A 15,087-nucleotide genomic window follows, 5' to 3' on the forward strand; every position below is an offset into this window, starting at 1 on the left:
TGACAATATTCACTCATCGTGACAGTAAAATAGGGCATTCTAAGTCAATATACTGCAGTATTTCCTCTCTCAATCAGTAGAAAATATGGTTAACACCCGGTCACGCATGAAAAAAAAAAATACCGTCATGTACCGTGAAACCGGTATAATTTTGAAAAATACCGTGATATAAATTTTTGGTCATACCGCCCAGCACTATCTCTGACCCTCCATAAACAGCAACCGAACTGACACGTTCAAGGCCCAGAAAGGTAGTAAGGACATTAAAATAGTCCATGTGACATCAGTGGTTCAACATTAATTTTATGAAGCTATGAGAATACTTTTTGTGCGCAAAGAAAACAAAAATTTATTAAACTATTTCTTCTCTTCTGTGTCAGTCTTGCTCGGTTGAACCACTGATGTCACATGTAATATTTTAACGATGTCCTTACTATGTTTCTGTGTCTTGAATGCAGTGTCAGAAATCTCTCGAATTTCATCAAAAATATCTTAATTTGTGTTCCGAAGATGAACGAAGGTCTTACGGGTTTGGAACCACATGGGGGTGAGTAATTAATGACAGAATTTTCATTTTTGGGTGAACTATCCCTTGAGATTTCAGCTATAAGGCAACCCTACAGAAGACCATAGTGTCATTGTCCAGCTCAGAATTTAAAGAAATGTTTGTTTTTTTGCCTTCAGAATCCTAAGTCTTCATTCATAACAGCAGAGAAGAGAGCTCGTCTGAGAAGAAACCCCGTTAAAGTGCGCTTTGCAGAAGAGGTGGTCGTCAACGGACACACTCAGGTAAAGCCACACATACTCTCACACCAACCCTAGTCAGGATTACACTTGGACCAAAGAATGGTGTGATGCAGCCTGGTTAATAGTTTTGTACTATCTAGCCATGACCACAAGCAGAATTGCATGATAATACATTTGTTGTTGGTATATTTGTTTTCATCAAAACATGATGACATGCTTTTTTCCTAATCCATGTTTCATTGATCGTTTCCAGGGAAACTCTCTTCTCTTCCTGCCCAACGTTTTGAAGGTGTACCTGGAGAACGGCCAGACCAAAGCCTTCAAATTTCACAAGTCCACCACTGTCAAGGTTTTAGATTGCTGTTTTTCTTTTCTGTACTCTATATCAACTTTGGCTTTAACTTCAGTACTGTGGGGTCCAGCGATAATGCAGGAAATCTATCAGTTATTGCTTGATCCTAAATTTATTTTTGTGAAAAGATGAAAACATCTATCCACCAAGAGTCAAGGGCCTAAAAAAAAGTTTCAAGACCCCTTTTTTCTTTATTTTATAAGACATCTATGTTTGTTCCACTAACCTCCAAAATCCAGAATGACTTTGCGTGGATGTATACTCTACAAAATAAAGCTTCATTATTAATATCTGTGATTTAAGATCCATGAACCCTTTCCATTCCACAGAAAGTTCTTTACAGTGGAAAGGGTTCTTTGGATCATTAAAATGTTCTTAACTAAGAAAAAATGGTTAGTTTAAGAACTGTTCACTGAAAGGTTCTCTTGAGAACCTAAACCCGGCTCTTCTATGGCATTGCTGCTCAAACCCTATTTTGAAAGCTTTATTTTTGAGAGTGTAGTAAAGTTGTCTCTGTGTGCAGAATATCGTGTTGACTCTGAAAGAGAAGCTGTCCATTCGATGTATTGAGCATTTCGCACTGGTGCTGGAACAGCAATATAACATCACCAAACTACTGCTGCTGCATGAGGAGGAGCTCATACAAAAGGTAACACACTAGATAACTAAAAGTAGCAATGCATATAGAGTTTTTCAAGTTACAACAGTAGCTCGGCTACATTCAGAATAATGCTAAGCGTTAAGAAGCAACTTTTCCAACAATAACCGTAGCAGGATAAATAGTTAAATGTAGCATGACACTATATTGTGCACAAGTGAGCATTGATCAAACACATTACACATCTAAAATGCCTCTCTCTCTCAGGTAGCATTGGGAAGTCTGATTCATATTTGTGTATTGATTAATGTGGACAGTTCATTTCAGTCAGCCAATTCACTGATTCTTCCCATCATCCTTCAGTTTTGACTTATTGAAATCTATTTTTTAATTGCTACTATTAATCCCTTAGTTTTGATCTGGTAAAAATTACATCTAATATAAATTAGGTGTTTTTTATGAGTTGTATCTTGTGTAAATATTTGTGTTCAAATTAGATGTTGTCACCCTCATTGTGCTGTAATTTTGAAAAGAAATAATATGCGCTGATAATTGTATAATTAAAATAAATGACTGTTTTAAACAGCTTGATCGTAATTATCTTATATTTTGTCAGTAACTTAAAGGGTCTTGACTACTGTATTTTTCTGGAATATAAGTCAAGTTTTTAAATCATCTGAATATGTTGCAACTTATATTCCAACGTGGCTTACATAATGTGCAAAATGTCTTTAAGTAAGGAGAAATAAAATACGTTCATAGTACGTATAATGTTTGAAAACATTTAATATACCAGTATTTTACAATATTTCTGAATGTAATAACAAAATGCGACTTGTACAATGCAGCTTATCTTTTTTTTCTCTCAGCAATGCAATTTTGACATAGTCAGGTGTGACTTATTTTCTGGAAAATAAGGTTGTTCAATTGTGAGTAGCTTGCAGCTAGGCAAGTTATGTATAAAGATAGGCAAAGATATGTCTAATTTTCTAACATATGTAAAACCATACAGAACTATTAATTTAGTGAAATATACGTACTTATACACACTACAGCCACGACTGGAGTTTGTAATAAAGTGCTGCTCTTTCAGGTGGTACAGAAGAAGGATTCCCATGACTACAGGTGTCTGTTCAGAGTCTGCTTCATTCCCAGAGACCCAATGGACCTCCTGCAGGATGATCCTGTGGCCTTTGAGTACCTCTTTCAGCAGGTACCACAATTTGATTATGTACCGCTAAAAATAAAGTGGCGTAGAAATAAAGCAAGGCTATTATTAAGTTATTAAGTCAGTTATTAAGTATCAGCAAGTAAGGTACTATTACAGTTTATCAGTATTACGAATTAGTTTTTATTTTTATATTGCATTTTCATGTTAATTTTAGTTGCAGCAGTTTTGTTGGGTGTTTTTGTCATTTTTGTTACTTTTTTTTTTTTTTTTTTAATCATTTTATAATTTTTTTGGCGTAGAAATAAAGCAAGGCTATTATTAAGTTATTAAGTCAGTTATTAAGTATCAGCAAGTAAGGTACTATTACAGTTTATCAGTATTACGAATTAGTTTTTATTTTTATATTGCATTTTCATGTTAATTTTAGTTGCAGCAGTTTTGTTGGGTGTTTTTGTCATTTTTGTTACTTTTTTTTTTTTTTTTTTTTACAATTTATAAATTATTTCAGTTTTAGTTATTTTAGTGCATCAAGTAATGTCAAGAAATGCTGCCTTGGCAAATAGCTGAAATATTTTAATTTATTTAATGTCAGTTAATGTTTATTTCATTTCAAGTAAGGAAAATGTTTTATGTGGTTTTAGTTTTAGTTAACTGACGTAACCCTGGTGTGTAAATGTGTGTAGAGTGTGGGAGATGTGTTACAGGAACGCTATGCTGTAGAGATGAAATGTAATACAGCGCTGAGACTAGCCGCTTTGCACATGCACGAGAAACTGGCAAGCTGTGGCCAGACCGCGAGGGCATCTGTTAAGAGCGTTGTGTAAGAGCGCACACATACACTCAAAAATACTCATGCTACATTAGAAAACAGTCATTTAATGCATGTGCATGTCTGTGTCAGCAAGGAGTTTGGTTTAGAGAGCTTCATCTCTCCCACTCTGCTGAGGAACATGAGAGAGAAAGACCTACGGAAAGCTCTCAACTACCACATGAAGAAGATCCAGTCACTGCTAGAACCACATCAGAAGGTGTGTGTCTTTTACATCTTTCAGAAAATAATATATTTTAAATGATTTTTGACATTTACATTTTTATATTTAAAATATTAATAAAATTAATACTAGTTTATAGATGATCCCTTTGACAAACTAAACATGGTTTAACACACTGCCTACTATTCTTTCAAAAATGTATGTGAAATAGTATGCAGTGTAAATGTTTGTTGATTACTGGAAGTAGTTTTTCCATCCAGTTTTTCCATAGGTATTTAAAAAAATTGCCATAAACCAAACCAACCAGCTATGAGGTGAATTACAACATTACAAACTTTGATTTGAAACAAAAAGTACTCAGATAATCAGACAAAAAAAAAGGCAAACGTATGTAGCCGATTAAAGAGCTACAATCCCATGAATCCCAATGCAAATGACACAATCAAATTTAAAACAATGGTGAAATATAAAACTATAAATTTCAAGTTGTTGATAATATCTATAGAAACAATATATATTAAGTTTAAAGCAAAATATGCATATATTTTTTATGTATATATCCTGCACATTTGACCAAATGTAGTTGAGAACTGGGTTTTCTATACCAAACAAGAATATGCATACTGTGCACATTATACATATTATGCACTGCAGCAGTTGGAAGACCACTTTTCTTTGTCCTGTCCTTGTTTTTATTACTTCAATCATAATGAAAATCTATTTGTTTATCTTTTCCATTTCCCTCTCTCTCACTTTTTCAGGTGATTTCTGTGTCTCAGGCCCGGTTGGCTTATCTGACCCAGATGGCGGAGCTGATTTCATACAGCGGAAGAAGCTACAACGCCACCATGCTGGTGAGAGAGTTGTGTCCATCTGCCACATTCATCACAAATAACAAACAAAATCTGCAGGGCACAGTTATGTTTCTTTATTTTCCTCTCTTGCCTGGCGGCAACCATTTGTTTTTTGTTTTTTCTAGATAATGTTATGCTGGATAAAATCTTGACAAGCATCCTCCTGTTTTTAAGGATATGAATTTAAGCATGTTATATAAGATGGCTCTTCTAGGGAGCGAGAGATTTGGATAAAATAGCGGCATCTCTCGCAATGGCATAAAAATAAACCTTGAAATGACGTAAAGCCTGAGACTAATTCATTATAAAGAACTGACTCATAAGATTCACATGGGACATTTTAAAAATCCTGTTTACATTCTTTATATGTTTATGTATTTCCTTGGTAAGACTGAGTCAGATTGAAGGACATGTGTGTGTTACAGTTGCAGGACAGGGAGTCACTGGTGACTTTGCTGGTGGGAGCCAGATATGGGATCAGCCAAATACTAAACCACCAGCTCAACATGATCTCCACCATCATAGACTTCCACTACATCACCCGAATAGAGGTGCTCTCAGAGTCCGACAGAGTCAGCATGCTCAAGATTTACCTGCAGGACATCCAGGTGTGTACACGTCTACCAACAGATTAAAATAAACACAGTTAAAATGCTGAAACCGTACCTTCGGGACATCCAGGTGTGGATAAACACCCAGTCACGGAAATATGTTTTTCCTCTCTCTTCTTCTCTTTCTCTCTCCATCTGACAATCTCTTTATCCTGCAACTTCCAGCCAATAGCCTTGTTAATGGAATCGGTAGCAGCTAAAGATCTGGCCTGCCTCTTGGCTGGATACTGCAAACTGCTGGTTGACCCCAATATCAATGTGTTTCGCTGGGGACCCAGACCTAAAATGCGACGCATTCCGGCAGAAGAAGGTAGGAGATTAGGGAAGGTTGAGTCATTACATATGTGGCATAACAACTTTTTTCTCCTAACACCCTGCCCACACTACAAGTGATTGATGTTGCTCTGTGTAGGGAGAAGTGTTATTATTGTTAACTAAATCTGTTAAAAATCATTTTTGTTATATTAAATAAAGCTGAAATAAAATAAACTATAAATTAGGGATGCACAATATTGGATTTTTGCTGATATCTGATATGCCGATATTTATCAACACATTGTGGCCGATAGCCGATCGGGGCTTAGCTTAAGCCAGGACTAGGCCTTAATTAAATTAAGATATTTAAGCAACTTTTACAAAAATGCCATAGAAGAAAACATTACAGGCGTGCATCTTGACACAGAACAATGACAATGACATATTTTAAGATATGTCAGAGCAAGATATTTTCAGTTGAGACAGCTCAAACATGCATTTTAGTCTGGGACTAGCTTAAGCCTCGTCTGTGAAACCGGGGGTATATTTTCTTTTGTTTGGAAACAACACCAAGTGAATCTATCACCATTTAGACAAAAGTTAGCATCAAGAATGACCACACTGCTGACATGATCTTATCGCTAGCAAACCCTCAGCCCATGTGAGTTACTTATCGGCAAAGCATATTGGCATCATTTTTCATATCAAGTAGATGCCGATACATTTTAAGCCACTATAATTAAGCCGATTCCGATAATATTGTGCATCCCTACGTATAAATATTAGATGAAAAACTTAAACTGAAAACACTTTCAGAAATGTTGCCTTGGCAACAAACTGAAATGGAATTTGAGAATTGTTGGAAGCTGAAAATACCTAATTCAAAAAAATAAATACTACTACATATATAATACTAAAATAACACTGATCGGATGACTAGGTAGTCCACAATGTGCTACCCAGCACAATGCCGCAGAAATAAAAACCAAGAGACAAAATTTTGCACATTGCATGTTGTGGTTGCAACAACATGAAAAAGTACTATGGTGGTACCATTGTACAGTGATGGTGCCAGACTATGGTACTTTGAAATATACTGAAAATTATGTACCTTGGTGTATACATAGTTCTTCCAAGAATATCACGGTGCTACTATGGGACATATTGATTACACTGTGTTACAATGTATATGGAATGTATGTTGTGTTATTTAAGATTTACAGATTTTATGAAATGCCTTTTTTTTTATTTCAGTTATAACGTCAATAATCAGTTGTATTTTTAAATGGATTAAATCACTTATGAAAAAAGTCACTTGTAAATTATATTATACTAAATGCTACATAATTTATGTTTAATGTGTTTTGTGTAGGGTATGTTTCTCGGTGTGGGAGCGATTCAGAAGACAGTTCAGAGGATGACTATGCCATGGAGGGACTGCTGGACACTCAGCTGTCAGAGGACACTATGTCTACTTATACAAATGATGGCACAGAGGAAGGAGAGGAAGCTGAGGGGAAAAGTGAAGCAGAGGCAGAAAAGGTTAGAGTGATTGTAACGCATCCCTTTTTAGAAGATGAAGGAGATGAGGCGAGCAAGAGAGAGTCTGTTGGAGATGAGGATTACGCCATGATAATGGATTCCCTTTTGGAGACAGGTTGGTACACGGACCCTCGAGTCAACAGCAGCTTCTCCAGTTTGTCTAGTAACTCGCTAAATGCACTGGAGGAGAGTATTAAGGCAGCCATTGGTGGGCTTGGCCATATGGACGTGTCTCTGGAAGAGAAACCCAGTTCTGGTGCCTCGAGCCTGGATGTCCACCACCCTTACCTCCTGGAGGTGCCAGAGCATTTGGATGAGAGCGGCAGTTCAAACAAACTCAGACGACCTTCAGAACTGACCTACGATAATCACTCAGGTCTGTGCTTCTCTGAGCTCTCTCAAATGTCTGACAGCTTGCCAAGCCCACCTGCGGCCAGCGACGATGCTTTGAGTGAGGATGATGAGGATGATGAAGGAGGAGACAGTGGAAAAGATGGTCGCATTTCTGCCATGTCAGCAGAATTTGAGGCTGTGTTAGCCTCTTGTACCCCTAACAGCATAAATGCTAAATTAGCAGGAGTGAACTTTCAGGCAATCTTCACCAGGATTCACAACCATCCAGCATGTAGACAAGAGGGAAAAAGCTTCCCACAGAAAAAGATAAATGAAGCTAAACAACAGGGGCCATATTCAAAATTAATAGGACAATCTGTGCTGATGAGAGCTGTGCCCTCAAATGTCCCTGAAAAAGCAAAGGACTCCAGAGACAGTTGTTCAGAATCTGAGGATGAATTTTTTGATGCCCAAGATCGATTTACCCCTCCCATCACAGAGCAAGGCCTCACAGGTCAGTGAACCATCTATTTTTACCACAAAACATTTGTGCATTCCGTAGAAGAATGTTCCAGGTTCAATACAAGTTAAGCTCTATCAACAACATTTATAGCATAAAGTCCATTACCAGAAAAACTTTTTTCGACAGGTCCCCCAAAAAACTAGCTAAAATCACTATTAAAGTAAAGCACTTGAAATAAAGCAAACATGGCTGTGCACTTTGAGGGTTTAAAAGCAGGAATGTAAAGTTTTTTTTTTTTTTTTTAAAATCACTTCTTTTAACCGGGTGAATAGAATAGAGAGTGCTAGTGTTAGAGGGTCAAGTGTAGATGGAAGAGATGTGGTTTTAAAAGCAGGAATGTAAAGTTTTTTTTTTTTTTTGTAAAAGCACTTCTTTAAAACGTGTGTTATTTCATCTGTAACATATTTTTGCACTTGTTTTACACAACATCATATTTCTTGTATCTTTCTGCATGTCAGAGTAGCAGGGTTTACTGCCTTTAGGTGGTCATGACAAGTTGGAAATATAGGATATAAATTTGCACATGGTTAGTAAGCAATAAGTAAGAATTTGCACGGGCCTGTTTACTTGCATTGTAAGTGCCTTACTGCAATTTTTGCTTAAAAAAACTGAGGAATTAGTGTTTGAAGGTATTAAGTGGTAAGGTAATCAACATTGTTACATATGTCGATAACGATAGTCTCGTGGGCAGCGCACCGACATATAGTGCCGTTGCGCTGTGGATGACCCGAGTTTGAGTCCCGGCTTGCAGTCCTTTCCCAATCCTGTACCCCCTCTCTCTCTCCCACTTTGTTTCTTGTCAGTATATACTGTCCTATCCTAATAAAAGGCAAAAATGCCAAAAATAAATCTTAAAAAAAACATTGTTACCTTAAACGTATTGAACCCGGAATATTCTTTTAAAATGTTAAATATCTAGTTTTTTTTTTTTTCAACTTATGTACACGTCTCTCTTGTCTCTTACTCTTTTGCAGAGAAAAGTTCAGATTCTGAGAACAAACATCCTTCTTTTAGTGACATTAAGGTTAGTGTGGACAACAAAAAAGCTCCAGAATCCAGAGACAGCAAAGAGAAGGACAGCGCCACACCAGAGACCCTAAAAAAAAAACCTTCTCTTGCCAACCATTTCACCTCTGCAATCCCTGAGACTAAAAACCGTGAATTGGAGGTCCATCAGCCTTCACCGATTTTTCTCCCTAAACCTACACCTGTGGAACCTAAATCTTTCTCTGCTAACCACTCCACGGGACAGAAAGCCCAGCACTGCAATGGAGACATCCCTGGCCAAAATCCACACCTATCATCGCAGCTTCTAGAGATGGAGCCAGACACCATGGAGTTTAAACCAGTCACAGGGCCTGGACCACCATTGTCTTCCTCATTAATAACAGCTGTACGCCAAGCTACCTTTCCCCAACAAACCTTAGTAGACCCAGAGACTGTTCAAAATGGTCTGAGACCACAAAATGGAATAACTGACCAGGTTTCAGACAGTCTAGATAAAGAGACTACTCCAAATCATGTGGATCTTGAGAGACTTGATAGTCAAGATAGTAAGCCAAATCAGAAAGAGCCAACAAATGCCAAAGGAACAACTGAATTTGGGAAAATAACAGCAGACAGCAAGAGTCCTCTACAACAACAGTCATCAGACTCTCTTGAAACCAGAAAATCAGAAAATAAAGTGCCCCAGATGAACACAAAGCCTCCAATACCTCCCAAGCCATCATTCATTGGTTTACAGCCATCCTCAAAGGCAGTTAATGCCCAGTCACAAAAGCCTGAGGAAAAGACAAAAGTTCCCCCCAATGGTCTTTCTCTACACACCTGGTCTCAGAGAAATGGTACCAGTACCTCCCCACTCTCTACACTGAGTAAGGGTGTTTCTCTAAGTCATGAGAACTTAAGAACTGAACTAAAGGCTGAAAGCTCTACAGTCAAACCTACAAGTGCTTCAACCACTCCTACCCCATCTCCATCTCCCTTACCTTCTCCTTCAGTTCAATCTGTAAATATTGTTCCTGAAGATCCAGCTCAAACAGGGACTAGCTTCCCCAGCAGAACAGGCTCGTCCGGACGTCTGTCTGCCACAGCCTTGCGGGGAAAAATTCAGGATATGCCCTGGTACCTCACCCGTTCCCAAGAGATCTTGGGGACAGTAGCACTCAGCAACACTATTTCATCAACAGGCAATATAGCAACCATTGCAACAGATGTGAATCATGATTCCAAGAAGGTATCTCCCAAGGCCACTTCAGTGCCATCTTTGATTGACTGGAAAGAGAAAGATGCTGAAGTAGTCATTGTGAAGCTAAAAGATGGACCTGAGGAAGTGACCCCAAGTCCTGTTAAAGACACTAACGGGAAACCTCCAACATCGTCAAGCCATCCTGACCTGAGGCAGAAATTTTCCACAGAAGCTACCGAGTTGCACAGGTATTTTGGGACCTGCAAGTCCGAACAGCCTCAGTCACACAAAGGTAACCCTTCAGAGATTCAACTTGACAATGCGTCCTCTCTATCCTCCACAAGTCCTTCCCATCGTGATGCATGTGGCTGTCATACAGTCTATGCCAACTGTTTCAGCGGAGATACAGAGGACAGCTGCAGCTTTGATGATGATCTGACTGTTTACGAGTTCTCCCGTCGAAACCGGATAAGTAAACCACCACAACCCACCCCGGTTCCATCCCCTGCAACCCTCTCTGGTCCCTCACCAAATGTTCTCTCCCTACTCAGAGATTCCCCTCGTCCCCTACCTTCATCCTCAGAACTCAGTCCACTCCTGATCCCTCCCAGACCTCTGGAATCTCTGCCTCTAGACTGTGGACCAATGAATAATCCGCTCCATTTTTTGCAAGGCCACCGTTATGTTACTGGTCAGAAAGGTGCAGGGCTTAAAGACAGCTATGCCTGTTTGCAGCGAGATATTGATGAACTACTTATGGTTTTGAAGAAAGGACCTTCTGCAGTATACCCTCCAACCCACAAGGGGGAATGCGAAAACGGCAATGTGAATGGGAATTCGCTTTCAGAGACAGAGAGATGCCTGGTTCAGGCGGAGGCACGGAGATTGGCGTCAGGATGTCAGAGAGCCACACGGGTTGGATGGGCACCTGATGATGCTCTTCTGTCCCTCGGAAACAGCTTTGGAGCTCTAGTGCAACTTACCTCAACCTGCATGCGAGTTCCTTGTTCGGACTGCGGAAGCTGTCATGGGGATATTGATGCAGATGAGGCCCTGAGGAAGCTTGAGGAGATCGTGGACCTGTATAAGGAGTTTGTAGGTGCTGTAGAGATGGCGAGAGAGGGCGAAGGTGTCAGGCTCTTAGCCAAGCAGTGTACTGTTCTCATTTCAACCGTCTTCTCGCTAACACAACTGTTTCGGACACGGACACCAGACATAGACAATGGAAATGTACCTCTGAACTTTTGAATTTTACCTTCCGGCACCCTCTTAAGGGATTGTAGAGTGCGAGCATAGAATTGTACTTAAAGTAGCGATGCCTTTCTGGCATCTAAAAACTGATTGTGTGCTGGCACACAAGAATAATAGTAAGTGCCGTGAACGTACACACACAGTTAGCAAACTAACATGTCAGAACTGTTATGTGTTAACCTGTTTGTCTTGCCAAGTCTCCCTATAAACATACTGGAATTATGCATTCAGACATAGCTATTTTCTAACGGTTCTTTAATTCCCCGATGTATGTACAGTCTGTAGTATGTATTTATTTTTTGCATACAGTATATGCGCACCGTGGTTTCTAACCTACTATACCTGCATTTTTTTTTTTTTGGGTATATGTGAATCCCTACCTCTTGCTCTAATAACTGAGATAAACAGTGTTATGAAACTTCACTTGTTTTCATGTTTAGTTTAGTCATGCTGCTCTAACAGACTGAAGGAACAAAGCGAACGGACACTCCACTAACCCCTAACAATAGATGCTGGGACAAACACTAAGAAGCCCAAATACTTATGCAGTAACGTTTCACCAGACTATCCAAAGGATTATCATTTCATTTTGTCTATGATACCTTTCCGGCTGTAGAATGAGAGCTTATGGCAATAGAAGTGCGGCAGTTTGGCTTTTTTTTTACCTGTATGTTGGCGTGTCAAGTTTGGCTTTTGATGTTAGTTTTTATATTGGCCTATCAACTGATTGTTAACCACAGAGATCAGTGTGGTCCAAAGACATAATAGCACAATTGGGGCGTGTTTACACAACAACGATGTCACCACGTTACTGGAGCACCCTGTAAAACCGATCCCAATGATAGCCAAACCACACAATTTCTCACTGGTCTGTCATTTTTGACTATGCAAGCATCACGATTTATACCCAAATTTTTCCACGTATTATACTTTCTTACAATTTATACATATTAATACATACATAATTTTCAATTTGTTATTAATCACTAATATTTCGCTTTAGAGGACGTCCCTGACAAGCCTAGGCCTTATATTTTATCTTGGAAGATTGTTGTGAAGTTTGTTGGATTGCATTATTTTGCAAATGCAGCGTATATTTATTTTGCCTTCTGTTTATTCAAACAAAAGGTTCAGTTGGAAATATTTTTTTCTTTCACTTTTGTAAGTGGTGAACTGCACCATATTTAGTATACATTAAATACTCAGTTTAAATCATCTTTGAGTAAGGCCAGAAACATACTCCATGCAAGTATGTGAACGCAAATGCTTCTAGCGAAACCAGCTCAATTTCATTGCGTAATACATAACGCAGTGCCTGTTGCCTCCTTGAGAGTTTGTTTGGAACTGCACAATTGAAATGCATCGTTCAAGCCTTCAAATCTGCATTTCTGTACTTGCATAGAGTGTTTCAGATCTAAGAATGCCAATTTTGGATTTGGCTGTCATATTCACAAAAATATGATTGTGGAGATTATCAAAGACTACACTTGGAATTTCGAGTAATTGAGTCCTGGTGATTCATTTGCCCTTTGTTGCTGATCTCAGACCAGTATTTTGCGGTATTACAGCCAAGGATGAAAATTCTCACTGGCTGTTTCTAGAGCAGGTTTCAAAAGGCAACTTGCACCCAGAATACATAATTAAATTGCCCAGATCACATGACCAACTTGAGGTCAATGGACGGATTATGACATCAGCCTTGTTCAGTTCTAAGTAACTTGACTTTAGAGAAGTGCTTTCAGATGGCAAGAATATCATCCATATTGGACACATCCCTCCCAATAAACACACTGCCAGATTGTGGTTATCAAGTCAGAAAGATCGTTTGCATCAAGAGAAAAGTCATGAGAAGGAAAGATACAAATATGTTATTATTCAGTCTTTTCACAGGAACAATTTTCATATCGGACTATCAGAGAGCAAACATATTTCTGTATTAAAATCTTCCTGTCAAATGAAGGTTCTAAGAATGACGAAGACTTAAAGGAACTGCCATTGCATTTGTAGCAACTATGAAGCAAAAAAAAAACTGCTTGTAAAGACCATATGTATTGAGACATGTTGTATGCAGATGATTGTGTTTCAAAGTGCACAAAATAAAATCTTAAATGTGGCTTTACGTGAATATGAAGGCAAACCTCTGAATGAAATGAGAAGGGACAATCGAGAGTATGTTTTGCATTCCCTCTACTGTGTTCATGATAATAAAGGTTTGATTTTGAATGACAAATGCTATGGAACTAATGCAGCTTTTGTGTTGTGTGGCTTTTTCATTTTTCTTTAGGCAAAATATGATTTCTTACATCTTTCTTTTGATTTTGGGTTGATATATGACCTGGACATGTTCTTGACAGATTTTGTGAGATTTGATTTAGATATTTTTGGGCTTTATTCTCAAAAGCTGTTACAGCTGTTATTTTACAATGTTTTGTCTTTTCTAACAGTCTAATTTCTAGTTTACCACACCTACTAAAGCACTAAATTGTCAGGCTGTATTTGTTTTTGAGTTGGCAGGAGGAGATTACAGATTAGGCCTTGGATTAAACTCAAGATGAAATCTTTCACAGTTCAAACAGAGGGAATGATGGGATTGTGCTGGAGCTGTTTGCTGGCAGACACGCTCGCTGTAATCTGTGGCTTTTCAACAGAGGGAGTGACTAAATTTTAATCTGTAGTAACTCTTAAAGATGTTTTTGTAGTCTTTTCTCTTTTTAATTGTAAATGTCATAGGAAACTCTGTGCCTTAGGTAATTTAACACTCTATTAAAAGCATAGTTCACCAAAAATAAATACAAATTCCATCATTTACTCACCCTCATGTCGTTTGTTGATAATCAAACAGTGTCAGTTCCCATTGAGTTCCATTGTATTTTTTGTTCATATAAAGTCAATGAGGACCATCAACTGTTTGGTTACCAACATTATTCAGAATATCTTCCTTTGTGTTCTGCAGAAGAAACAAAGTCATACAGATTTGGAACGACGTGAGGATGAGTATTTTTGGGTGAACTATCCCTCAAAGTGATGCTTTTATTACAAAAATATTAAACAAACTAGATTTTCAAATTTTCTGAGGATGGTACAGTTGTATGTTATTCAGTAGCTGTGAGGGTGTTGCAATATGGTTACTAAAGTGCTCTGAGTGTTTTTTGTTTTTTTGTTTTTGTTTTTTTTATTAGTTATTAGTTTTTTATTATGTCTATATAGGTTTTTTTATTAAGTTTTAGTTTTTATTTAATTTGAGTTATTTCAGTACTTCAACATACAAAATGGAAATTAAATTATATATATATGTACATGTATATGTATATGTGTGTGGCTGTACATACACGTAGTTGTTTTTTGGTGTTTGGCTTAGTGTTATGTTAGAATCATTAAAAATGAGTTCACCGCTCAGGATTCACTTTCACGTGGTGTGACGCTCTGCGTGTTATCCCGCTCTATGTGTGTGTGTATTATCCCGCTCTATGCGTGTGTGTGTATTATCCCGCTCTATGTGTGTGTGTATTTTCCCGCTCTATGCGTGTGTGTGCCCCGCTCAGTCGCTCGCGGCCTATGTGAGTGCTCCACTCATATACCGTTCATGCTCATCGGAACAGCAAAGTCCACTCAAAAATCAAGCTGACAGGAAACATCTCTGTAGTACAGTATTGTTTCTGTCTGCAATAGC

General features: G+C 38.3%; 1 protein-coding gene across 5 annotated transcripts in view; it reads left to right on the forward strand.

Annotated features, from left to right (window-relative positions):
* The window catches only part of LOC107716033 (FERM and PDZ domain-containing protein 1-like), a 46,703-nt gene extending 33,025 nt beyond the window's left edge, over nt 1-13,678 (forward strand). For all 5 annotated transcript variants that reach the window (XM_016522348.1, XM_016522347.1, XM_016522349.1 and 2 more), the window contains 11 exons: nt 685-789; nt 1,001-1,096; nt 1,623-1,748; nt 2,791-2,910; nt 3,552-3,688; nt 3,770-3,896; nt 4,622-4,714; nt 5,140-5,322; nt 5,491-5,635; nt 6,953-7,969; nt 8,953-13,678. In XM_016522348.1, coding sequence (XP_016377834.1) covers nt 685-789; nt 1,001-1,096; nt 1,623-1,748; nt 2,791-2,910; nt 3,552-3,688; nt 3,770-3,896; nt 4,622-4,714; nt 5,140-5,322; nt 5,491-5,635; nt 6,953-7,969; nt 8,953-11,414 — 4,611 coding nt within the window. In that variant the 3' untranslated portion in view covers nt 11,415-13,678. The remainder of the gene's footprint in view (nt 1-684; nt 790-1,000; nt 1,097-1,622; nt 1,749-2,790; nt 2,911-3,551; nt 3,689-3,769; nt 3,897-4,621; nt 4,715-5,139; nt 5,323-5,490; nt 5,636-6,952; nt 7,970-8,952) is intronic.
* Nucleotides 13,679-15,087: the final 1,409 nt, after the last annotated feature.

The sequence above is a fragment of the Sinocyclocheilus rhinocerous genome, unplaced genomic scaffold (assembly GCF_001515625.1).
Source record: "Sinocyclocheilus rhinocerous isolate Xijiao unplaced genomic scaffold, SAMN03320098_v1.1 scaffold720, whole genome shotgun sequence".
NCBI lineage: Eukaryota > Metazoa > Chordata > Actinopteri > Cypriniformes > Cyprinidae > Sinocyclocheilus > Sinocyclocheilus rhinocerous.